The 11,631-nt window shown below is 37.0% G+C and overlaps 1 protein-coding gene across 2 annotated transcripts in view; it reads left to right on the forward strand.

Annotated features, from left to right (window-relative positions):
* Positions 1-10,543, forward strand: part of MTR (5-methyltetrahydrofolate-homocysteine methyltransferase) — a 32,857-nt gene extending 22,314 nt beyond the window's left edge. For both annotated transcript variants that reach the window (XM_027900101.1, XM_027900102.1), the window contains 9 exons: positions 461-542; positions 1,308-1,406; positions 2,149-2,224; positions 2,946-3,101; positions 3,787-3,983; positions 7,179-7,379; positions 8,033-8,225; positions 8,949-9,061; positions 9,193-10,543. In XM_027900101.1, coding sequence (XP_027755902.1) covers positions 461-542; positions 1,308-1,406; positions 2,149-2,224; positions 2,946-3,101; positions 3,787-3,983; positions 7,179-7,379; positions 8,033-8,225; positions 8,949-9,061; positions 9,193-9,285 — 1,210 coding nt within the window. In that variant the 3' untranslated portion in view covers positions 9,286-10,543. The remainder of the gene's footprint in view (positions 1-460; positions 543-1,307; positions 1,407-2,148; positions 2,225-2,945; positions 3,102-3,786; positions 3,984-7,178; positions 7,380-8,032; positions 8,226-8,948; positions 9,062-9,192) is intronic.
* The last annotated feature ends 1,088 nt before the right edge of the window (positions 10,544-11,631 follow it).

The raw sequence follows: 11,631 nt of genomic DNA on the forward strand, positions 1-11,631 counted from the left end.
TTGCAGAAATGGAATAATCATCAGTGACTTAGGTTAATGCTAATCTATAGACCCAGCATGTGGGAGGGAAATATGTAAGATGAGCAAAAAGGATTTAAAAAATTGTTCTTGATAGGCTTAGTTTGGAACAGTCTCACTGAAATTTTCTGAGACTTAAACTAATGAGTTGCAGATTTTCATTCAGCTGGTAAGACAGTGAGGGAATGTGAGTTGGCACGTTATTTATGAAGCGTTCTGCTACTCTTTGAAGAAAAGTGTTTATGTACCTATTATGAAAATCTGTGTTTAATGATTCATGTGTAGCAGATGGATGAATGAATTTCTTCTTTTGAAGTTCTGGTCTATGATTAAGTCATGATTTATTCATTGGGGGTTTTGTCTGGTTTTTGTTGGATTTTTTGATTTTCTTGTTTTTTTTGCTTCAGTTGTGAAATGATCACTTTTTTCTTTTTCATTGAAGAACACACACGGCTGTTAAAATTGCCCCACGATACAGCGCACCTGTAATTCATGTCCTGGATGCATCCAAGAGTGTTGTGGTTGTAAGTTCTAAAGTATAGTTTCTCATCCATGCAAAAATACATGCCCTGTTTTTCTATTGTGCCTCTCACCCTTCCTCTAAGGCTTGATGTTGTAGCAGAAAATTGAAGAAGCACAGCAGAGACAAGTTTCTAAACTACTCTTGCTTCAGTTGTTTTTTTGCTACCACGTGGTTCTCTTACCTGTGTCAGTTATTGTCACTAGGTACTTTTATTTAAATACCCATTTCTTTAGTGAGGGTGACATTAACTCTGAGTCCTTGACTGTAGTTTTGAGATTTTTTTATAGTGAAGAGCGATGGAGTTAAATATGAACTGCTATTCTCTCTAGTTTGGATGTGTTTCTCAAGTTAGTTAGATGGCAACATTAGTACTGAGAAATGTGTGACTGGAGTTTTTTGGGCTGGATTCTCTTTCAGAGAAATGGGTGGTCTTAACTGGCAAATACCTGCTTGTAAGAAGTAGGCCAAGGGCTGTGTTGCTGTGACTATTAGTCTCTGAAGTTTTGGAGTATTTTCCTGTCACGTCTTTTCAGAGCCAGACTTGGCTCTGCTAATACTACCTGTGTAATAGGGCAGTGTTCTCAGTAGTACTCATATTCCAAATATGGACAGTTTGAATAGTTTGAATCTAGCTTCCAGATTATTGGTAAGGCTTAGTTTAGTGTTGCCAAGTGTAATTGGAAGCGAGTCCAAAAGAGACTGCTCTGTTCTTACTATAGTATGCTACGGTATGTACTGACTGCTTTCTCTTTCCTGTTTATTTCAGTGCTCCCAGCTCTTAGACAGTAGTGTAAAGGATGATTTCTTTGAAGAAATATTAGAGGAATATGAAGAAATCAGACAAGAACATTATGAGTCTCTCAAGGTACAAATGTAATTGATTTAGCTTCTTGTTTGAAGTGGTCGGCACTTGCTTCATAACTCTTGGTTTCAGCTCCTGATGAAGACCTTCAGATGCGTTTGTTCTCATTTAAAACTTGCAGTAGAATTGATAGAAAACTTCCAGAAGTGCTTATGAAATCAAATTTTCTAACCTATAAGGGAAAAATTCTGCTTGAGTCTGGCATGTTTGGTGAATCCTTGATTGTCATCAATGGCTAATCAGTGGTATCTAGGACACCTCCATGGAGCTGGCAGTCAACCTACAGGAGACCTCTGTTCTCCTAGAGCAGTAGATGAAAATGGGGAGCTACAACCAGGATAATGAAAATGGCACTGGGGGCTTTTGCTGGTACTGAGCCACACTGTATTTTAAAACACCATGCTTTCCTAATGTCTTAGTCTTGTCTAGGTGAGAGATCTGAGCAGTAGGAGAATATCTCGCTGTACCTGTATTTTACAGTATTTTGAAGTAATAAAGGAACTTCTGCTGTACTTCAGAGGAGCTAGAAATTTTGTAGACCAGGTTTATTAGAAGTATATAGGAAAAAATAATGGTATGGTTGTGAGGTAATCTTACTTTATACCTGTGAACTTGGTTGGGATTGAAATTATTGGTTGTCACTTTTATCCTGAAGAGTATTTTAAACTCTACCACAAAGTCAACAGTTACAGTTTATGTGTCTGAAAGATGGCTGGCTTTCTGAAATTAACTTTTGTCCATACAGGAAAGAAGATACTTGTCTCTACAGCAAGCTAGAAGAAAAGGTTTCCATAATGACTGGTTATCAGGCCATAAACCGGGTCAGTTTATATGTTGCCGTTTGTTATTGCTGTGCCTTTGTTTTATTTCACGTATTTATTTAAGATATATTTTCAATTAAATTATGCTTGATTAAACTTTGGAATATAGCTGTGTAACAGCTTGAGGAAATTGGGGTCTGTCTCAGTAAAGATCTTTTTTGCATAAATTTGAGCAATCTGTTTCTGCTTTATTATTTCACAGCTCATTTAAAAATTAAATTTCAATTAAAAATTGAAAAGAAAATCCTAAAACAATGAGTTATGCATGAATGATATAATCAAAGAAAGATCTAATGACCACTTAGCAAAATAATGTCTACCTGGCTCATTACATTGCAAAGCTTACTACACTATACTTGGTGTGGTATAGTTGTGACATAGCACACAGGTTGTGACATGGCATTTCTATGAAATTCCTCCTTACACTTTTTCCTACGCTTTCCCCATCGGTTTTTGTACTGGGTTGCTTTGATTTGTGTTTATTTATATGAAATAACAAAAAGCCCTAATTTTTCAACTTTGTATGCCTTCCTTTTATGTTTTTTGTAACTGTGGAGTGTGGTATGACTTGGGAACAACATGACAGTGAGAATTCTAAGACAATTACTTTGCAAGAGGTCATTTGCAGTGGTGGAGGCTGGTGAGCATCAGTTATGCAGCACATATAAGAGTAATGTTAAATTATTTTCATCATGTCAAATCATACTTCTGATTCGTACAGTTAAACCAAAATTCATTGGCACGAAAGTCTTTGAAGATTATGACCTGGAGAGGTTGGTAGAATACATTGACTGGAAGCCCTTCTTTGATGTCTGGCAACTTAGGGGAAAATACCCCAATCGGAGTTTTCCTAAGATCTTCAGTGATAAAACTGTAGGTGAGTATTGAAATTTACTCCATGTAAAGAATCCTTAACAAGCCTGCCGTGCTGCATTAAGATTCTGAATGTTTTGAAATACATAGGAATACTGAAAACACATGGCAAGTAATGTCACTGAAATTATTTGTTTAAAGCAACACTTGATGAACCAACTGTTGCCATGTGAGTCTGAAAAATAAATGGTGAAAAATGTTCAGTGACCTTATTTATTTAACATTCACCTGCTGAAGCACAGGGAGGTATTTTAATGATAAAAAATGGCTGCAGAGCACTTAATATATCTGTGTTCCCCTTGGGGGTGAAGATGGCAAGAGAGCCCTGTCTCCTTTTGAAACTAGTCAGTAGACCTTGAAATACATGATGAAAGTGCAAGGGTGACACTGGAAACAACATTCTGGGTCTGTTGCACTGTGGCAATGTAGGTGCACACACCCAGTCTGAAACATGCTGGCTGAAACATTTTGTGCATTTGTGGGTTTTTTTCCCAAAAATATATGTTGTTACAGCTGTATACACATGATCACAATGAAGTCCTTCTATTTGCTGTAGCTGACAGATCATTGCAGTCATCAGAGAATTATGTGGAAAGTGAATCAATCTACAACAATTCTTAAACCTATTTAACCAGTTGTGAAAACATACCTTTTCTAAAGGGATTATTTTTTTTTTTTTTTTTGGCTAGGTGAAGAAGCAAAGAGAGTTTATAATGATGCTCAAGATCTACTGAAAACATTGATTAATCAAAAGAAATTACAAGCCAGAGGTGTGGTTGGGTTCTGGCCAGCTCAAAGTGTTCAGGATGATATCCACTTATATGCTGTGGAAGAGGCAGTGGGATCTTCAGAACCAATAGCAAAATTTTATGGCTTGAGGCAACAGGTACAATGACAGCATACTTGTTAAGTGATTTTTTTTTTCTCCCTGCATTGCAAGAATGCAATAGAAGTGTCCTATTAAAATCAGTAGAAAATGGGCATTGTAATCTGTCTGCAGCTGTTGTCTTGCCATTTCTTTCAGTAATAACAAGATCTTGTTCATTGTGATCCAAGTATTTGTACTGTAGTATTTTGCACTGTAATTGTTGTACAAAATGCTTTATAGGTTGGATATTTTCAGATATGATGTGCATTTTCCTTCCTAATTTTAATATTTAAGATGTCCTAAAGCAATGTGCTGTATAAATTCATTACATGGATGTTGTATTGCTAAATTAGAACCTAATGAACCTTAGTTCTCTAATACCCCTGGATTCTGCTTTAGATCAAAAATTCCGCTTGAATGTATTAAAGGTTAAACCCGGTTACAATTAAAAAATCCTGGAAAATAATGCTCAATGGAGATAAGTGTTTTTGATAGTCTTAATTTTTATGTAAAATTCACCGTATGAAGGGGCAGTTTAGAATTAGTTGGCTGCTAATTCTGATTGAGCTAATCATTATTTTAAATATTCATGCTTTAATCATACTTACTTAGATTTGCATTTAATTTGATAGATTGCACTTTCAAGATATTCTGCCGCTCCTTTTTCCCTGTCTTCTGATTTGGCTTCTTCACAGTTCACATATTCAGAGTTATCAAACATGGTCAGAAAAAAAATTTCAGCAATTACGTAAATTTCTGGGGTACCATATTCTATGAGGGTATTGCAGAACTGTGCTAAGACATACATGACTCATTAGTTTTTCTGTTCTAGCTCCCTGGAACAGATTATCTGCTGCATGGAGATAGATTGTGACAATTCATGGCAGATGTTTATATAAAGTGCTCTCAACAAGCACACATGCAGGGCTGTTCCAGAACCTTATGGCCTAGTTAAATATTTTGATGTCCCGTGTAAATCAAGTTTACTACTGTTTCTTTTACTGGTATTTTCCCAGCATTCTCCCAAGAAGAATATCTGATTTGATAATGTTCTTGTAATGGGTTTTATTATTGGAACACTGTTATTTTCTTTAGTCTTTTTTATCTTATATATCCAAAGTTATTCAGGCTTCTCTCAAACGTTAAGGCCATGAAACTCTGTGCTATTGTGCATACTGTTTTTCTAGACTCTGTATATTTTAGCTGCATCTCTTCCAGTCTGGTGTATGTAATTCAGCAGTCTTCACCAGAGCGAAGTAGAAGTGAATAATTGTCTTCTGTTTCTTACGTCAAATTTTCCTTTCAGTACAGAGAATTCTCTTCATGACATTGACTCTGTTAAGAATGTGACATAAATCTTAAAGTTGGGGATGCGTTTAATATTTTCCCTAATTCTAATAATTACAAAAGAACCTTAAAATTAATATAGATTTCACCTGTGTGGAAAAAGGATATTTCTTTGGTTTTATAGTACCTTATGGTATTAACCCAGTAGGTTGTTTTTCAGGGTTGAAGGTGTATTATTTGCTTTTAAGATGCGGTTGGGGTTGGGTGGAAAGCATTGTTAAAATAGTGTCATAGAATAGGAATCTTCAGCTAAGTGATAGCCATGAAATAACTTTTCTCTCTCAAAGTTGGGTAAATTTACAAGAGCTCTGCAACTTCTTAAATAGCAATCGTGTTTCCACAATGAATACACCGATATGATTCAAAATTTCTTTTTGTATGATCAGTCACCTCTTTCTGTGTCCCTTTTTTCCATTTTTGGAAAAGGATCCAGTAAGCAGTGTATTTCCTATTCCACAGAGTCACAAAATCAGTTAGGTTGGAATAGACCTCTGAGATCATCGAGTCCAACCTATAACCCAACACCAAAATGTCAACTCGACCATGGCACTCAGTGCTACACCCAGTCTTTTCTTAAACACCTCCAGGGACGGTGACCCCACCACCTCCTCTGGCAGCCCATTCCAATGTCTAATTGCCCTTTCTGTGAAGAATTTTTCCCTAATGTCCAACCTAAACCTCCCCTGGCACAGCTTAAGACTGCCCTCTCATTTTGTCAGTTGTTGCGTGGGAGAAGAGGCCTCCTCCCACCTGGCTACAACTTCCTTTCAGGTAGTTGTAGAGAGCAATCAGGTCTCCTCTGAGCCTCCTCTTCTCCAGGTAAAGAACCTCAGCTCCCGCAGCTTTTCCTCATAGCATTTGTGCTCCAGGCACTTCACCAGCTTCACTACCCTTCTCTGGATGTGCTCCAGCACCTCAGTGACTTTCCTGAAGTGAGGGGCCCAGAGCTGGACACAGTACTTGAGGTGAAGCCACACCAGTGCCAGGTACAGGGGAAGAATCCCTTCCCTAGTCCTGCTAAGGCCAAAATGCCATTGACCTTCTTGGCCACCTGGGCACACTGCTGGCTCATGTTCAGCTGGCTGTTGACCAGCACCCCCAGATCCTTTCCCTCTAGGCCACTTTCCTTTGCATAAAACCCACTTGAACTTCTTTTAGGATTCAACTTTTCAGTAGTGATAGATCAATTTTGTTTGTTTGTATGTGTGACTAGTGTAAGGTCTGCATCCTGGGCGCAGTTTTGTCTGGATTACTGAGCACACAGTTTGTAGCATAAGAAACCAGAAGTGTTTACAAACTCTCACAGGCTTTCTATAGAGGGAATTGCTGAAGAATTTCCAGTTTGCTTATCAACCATCAGTTTTGCTAGCAAATGTGGAGTCTGTAAGGAATAGAGATTAATTATTACTCCTCTTACTCAGTGTTCCTTATTTTGTAACACAAGAGTGTTCCTTATTTTGTAATAATTTGTGTCACAGAAACTTCTCTATTGAATGGACCCACAAAGATCATCAAGTCCAACTCTGAAGTGAATGGCTCGTACACTTCTGTAGAGATTAAACCTACAGTATAAGATGATAAATCTTACTATCTATAAATAGAAATAAAATATCTCTATATGTGTGTTCAGCACAGCATCTCTTCTATGAAGTTTTGGTCTTCAGTGGTCTGAATACTCTCTGAGTGAGAGAGGTGGTTTCCTTCTAATTTAACTACAGGAAAGCCACCATGGCTCAAAGACTAGTTAGGTGTTTGTCAGAAATGCCTTAAGCACTTTAGTCCTAAAAATACTGGTCTTTAGCTTAGTAGTGCATTAATAATATATTTTAAATGTTCTGATTTATTGCACTGATTTTGTTACTCTAGGCTGAAAAGGACTCTGCCTGCACAGATCCATACTACTGCCTCTCTGACTTCATAGCACCAATGGATTCTGGCATTTGTGACTACTTAGGCCTATTTGCTGTGGCCTGCTTTGGTGTAGATGAATTATGCAATGAATTTAGGAAACAGGATGATGAATACAACATCATAATGGTAAAGGCTCTCGGCGATCGGTTGGCAGAGGTATGAGGTTTCCTTGCACCTTTCAGCAAACTTCAGTGCAATGCAAGTGGGGTTCGCTCTAGGTGTGTATTTCAAGCTACAGCAGAGTTTCAGAAATTATATTTAGATGCCATCTAAAGATATTACTGAAGTGGGAATTCTTCCTGAAGGGCAACTGTTGCCGGCAAAATAGCAGTTCAGAAAAGTTGTCTCCCACTTTCAGCTAGAACCTCTGCAAAGAAGAGCAGCAGCGTGTACTTATTTCTGATCCTAGCACGGATGCAAGAATGATGTAGCCTTCCATAGCTGGTCCTGGACAAGACACACAGATAGTCAAAACTTAGTGACTATAACGATTTGTTGCTACCATAGGTCAATGAGGTCACTTTTTAGATTACTTGTCCACATCTTTTGAGTTTGTAGGATTTTAAAGCAGGACAATCAAAAAACCACTGTCTACTAGTAAGAGAAGAAACTAAAATACATGAGTTAGCAAAATAAGTTTTGCATGTGAATTTTAGTTCTTTCAAATTTCTCACCAATGTTAAGAGCTCCCTTAAAAATTAAAATGGGAATGGAGAGAAAGTCTCTAAGACATGGTTTGTCTTAAACAGCTATTGCATCATTCCGTACAAGCTAAACTACCAAAAAAAATCTTTTCATTCTATTCCAAGGCATTTGCTGAGGAGCTCCATGAAAGGGTTCGAAGGGAATTCTGGGCTTACAGTAATACTGAGCAACTCAATCTCTCTGACCTACGCAAAATTAAATATGAGGGAATTCGCCCTGCCCCTGGATATCCTAGCCAGCCTGACCATACAGAAAAACTCACCATGTGGAAACTTGCAAACATTGAGGAAACAACAGGTAACTCTGCTTTACTAAGATTCTTAAACTGTTTTTATGTGAATGAAAGATTGACATTCCAAAAATCCACTGAACTGGGTGGTACAGAAAAACATAAAATACTGAAGTGCTTCTAGGATTTACTCTCTTCTGCTTTTCATTGCCATTTTTATTTTGACTCATTCAAGGAAGAATTTTCAAAACACTGCCAGTGCTTTTGGTGAAGGAGTTGTGTCATTAATTAGCAGATTGCATGTAAACGGGGTTCTGCTGCACAGAGAAAATTTCTAGCACCCTTATGATTGCAAAAAGACATTCCAGATATAAACAGGAAAAAAAACCAATTCAGCAGTGTATTTCCTGGTCCACAGGAACCTTGAGATGGCAATTCTTAAAAAGGAATGAATTCCATTTGTTTTCCTCTGATATTTTACATGACAGATTTTTCACTGCTCCAAAAATTGCTTCCTGTGTGTCAAAATCTCTTGCCAAAATCTCCCAGGTTTTTTCCTTCAAATTGTACAGTTACTTTACAGTAATTGTAATGAAAGTCTGCGGTATATTTAAAGGTCTGTGGGTTTTTTTAATAGTTAACAAGTTGAAAATCGTTTTTGTTTTAATTCATCTGAAAGCTCCTTGGGTTTTTTGAGTTTGCTTGAAGCTGCCGAACAAAAAAAAGGTTTTGATTTTCTGCTTATTCGCAATTGTTCTCAAGAGTAAGAGGAGTCTCATTCTCTTTTCCAGGAATTGGTTTAACAGAATCACTAGCAATGATACCTGCTTCTGCAGTTTCTGGCCTCTACTTTTCCAGTCCCAATTCCAAATATTTTGCTGTTGGAAAGATATGTAAAGATCAGGTAACTTACACTGTCCATTGTAGTAGTGTTAGGACATTTAAAAACACGTAACTAGCAGATGTCTCAAAAATTTTGTGAACACTAAAAGCTGGAGTTCCAAAATCTTCATCGTGTTTGTGGTCACTTTGCAGGTTGAAGATTATGCACTGAGAAAAAATGTGTCTGTTGCAGAAGTGGAGAAATGGCTGGGACCCATTTTGGGATATGATACTGAACAACTGTGATACTTGTGGGTGAACTTTTTTTTTTGATGGTCCATTTGCCAAAAGGAACAAGAGAAGACTTCACACTGAAATCAGCTTCCATCCATCCATCCATCCCAATACCTTGTCTGATTACTTTAAATTTTTGATCAAGAAACTTAATATTTCAAATCAAATCTTCCCTGTGCCCTTGGCTTGAAACCATGAATGCATTTCAGATCTCTCACTTATTGCAGCATACTTTTATTTATTTTTATTTTTTTGCACAAAGCAGAGAAGCTACATGTAGGGTGGAATGTGGAAAATGCAAAGCTCTCCTGTCCACAGACAGGCTTTGAAATGAGGAGGAAGAATTTCTATCCCATTGGTTGTGGACATACGTAGAACACAATTTGACTTGTGTTATTTTTAAGTGTTTGGCAAGTCCAGGGACAGAAATGTGATGTGATTTTTGTGTAAAGTCACAAAAGGTTTTATAGTGACTGATGAACAATTAAAGTACCACAGATCTCCTTTTTAAAATCTGTCTTCTCCGTATTTATAGGTCTTGTGTTGGGAACATAGGTTGTTCTCAATGGTATTTAGAATAATACAATGTGCTAGATCAGTATCAGAGATTCTGTATTGTGAAATGGGATGACTGAGTCCATGGAGTTGTCCACTTCATGCTTCCTCTTCCTTTCAGCAAGTCACAGTCTGTTTCTACTCTGTATAAAGGGTACTGGCGCTTCCTACCTTCGAGTTATGTTGTGAGGCTTAATTCATACATAAACAATTGTTTGTATGTGAAAAATATGGGAAGCATATTTGTTACTATAGACAGAAAGCTTGGAGCTGACTTCAGTGTTTTACAAACTCTTTAACCTTCCAGATACCTGGATTTAAAAAGCAATTAGTAGTAATACTGTCATATGTAACAGTTATTATTGAAGACGTATTCTTCAGATTCAACTCTCAGTGATCTAATTGTTCATAGGTTTCAATAATCTCTGAAAAGTGCCTCAAGTATTATTTAAATACTAATTTAATGAAATATTGTGAAAGAAACCCCTCTTTTTTTTTGGTCTCTAATTGTAAATAAAAGACTAATCTTGTAAAGAGAATGTTCTTTTTAATAGTTTATTGCAATCTATTAATAGCTATATAATTTTTGTAATGTCTTCACCTAACGTTATGCTAAAAGAATCATCTTGTATCAACAGTTTAATAAAGGTTAAGCTGTCAATGCTCTTATCCTATTAGAATCCTTTAAATGCCAACAATAAAATGTGCACAATAACCTAAGCAGGTAATATCAAAGTGAATATGCACGTTATACCATGAACCTGAAATTATAAAGGCTGCTTTTTTTTAGGAGTGGTGTGGGTAAAGTAGTTGCATAAGTGTATTCTTAACTGAAGGTTTTAGAATGGCTCATCCTTTGATGACTTACAAAAGTAATTTCCATATGAATTCCTGCCCTCCCCCCAATCCATGTCAAGGGACTTGAGACATGTCCTTGTTGATCAGCTGATTCTTGTTGCAGGGATGGTTGAACACTCATTTAGACTGCCAAAAATAAGGTAATGCATTCTTAATATAAAGGAAAATTTGTTCCTGTAACGCATAAGTTGTGAAAATTGAAATCCTCTATGCTTTGTTTTTGATCCTTACACTTTTGTAAATCAGTTTGCTGCTGTCCTCTCCAGCGCTGTTCCATGTTCTTATGTTTGGAAGCAGAGTGCTGTATTAGTCTGAAAATCTGGTTGTGCGAATGGGCTCAAAGTTTGACTTGCACGGTTTGGTTTGTTTATTAATTTGTTTTCTTGATATCAGTGGCAGACAGCTCAGTGAGTATGACTTTAGCAGCATCAGACTGACAGAGCTGTCTAACAGTGGTGGTGTTACCTTGCTTACAAGCAGAGGGTTTCAAATGGTGTGCAGTTGTTTAGCCCTTCACAGATGGATTCATACACTGAGAAAGATCTTCATCTTTGCCTGCGAAACTTGTCATTGGGAGAATCTGTTCGGAAGAATTTCGTACTGTTATTATGCAAATGTTTTTACCAAGGACAGTTTCTCTAAAACTTCGGGGTTTTTTTAAATTGTCAGTTGACGCTTTGGATAAGACAAGTTTTCGTTCTTCTCTCCAGAACAAAGATACATTGTGAAGGAAAAGGGTCTCCTACTTGTACCAGGTAAGAAGTACTTGAAAGACTGACAATTTTAGAATACATTAAATATTTTTGCAGTACTTTTCTAAATACTAACAGGAATCCAAGATGTAAGAAATTATGAAAAATTTAACAAAAATTATGAAAAATTTTACAAATGCTTTGTAAACAACTCTGGTTTAGTTCTTGAGAGTAATTTACTTTGGATACTGAT

This window comes from Empidonax traillii, unplaced genomic scaffold (assembly GCF_003031625.1).
Source record: "Empidonax traillii isolate 1590-97213 ecotype Southwest subspecies unplaced genomic scaffold, ASM303162v1 scaffold707:size593822, whole genome shotgun sequence".
Classification (NCBI taxonomy): Eukaryota; Metazoa; Chordata; class Aves; order Passeriformes; family Tyrannidae; genus Empidonax; species Empidonax traillii.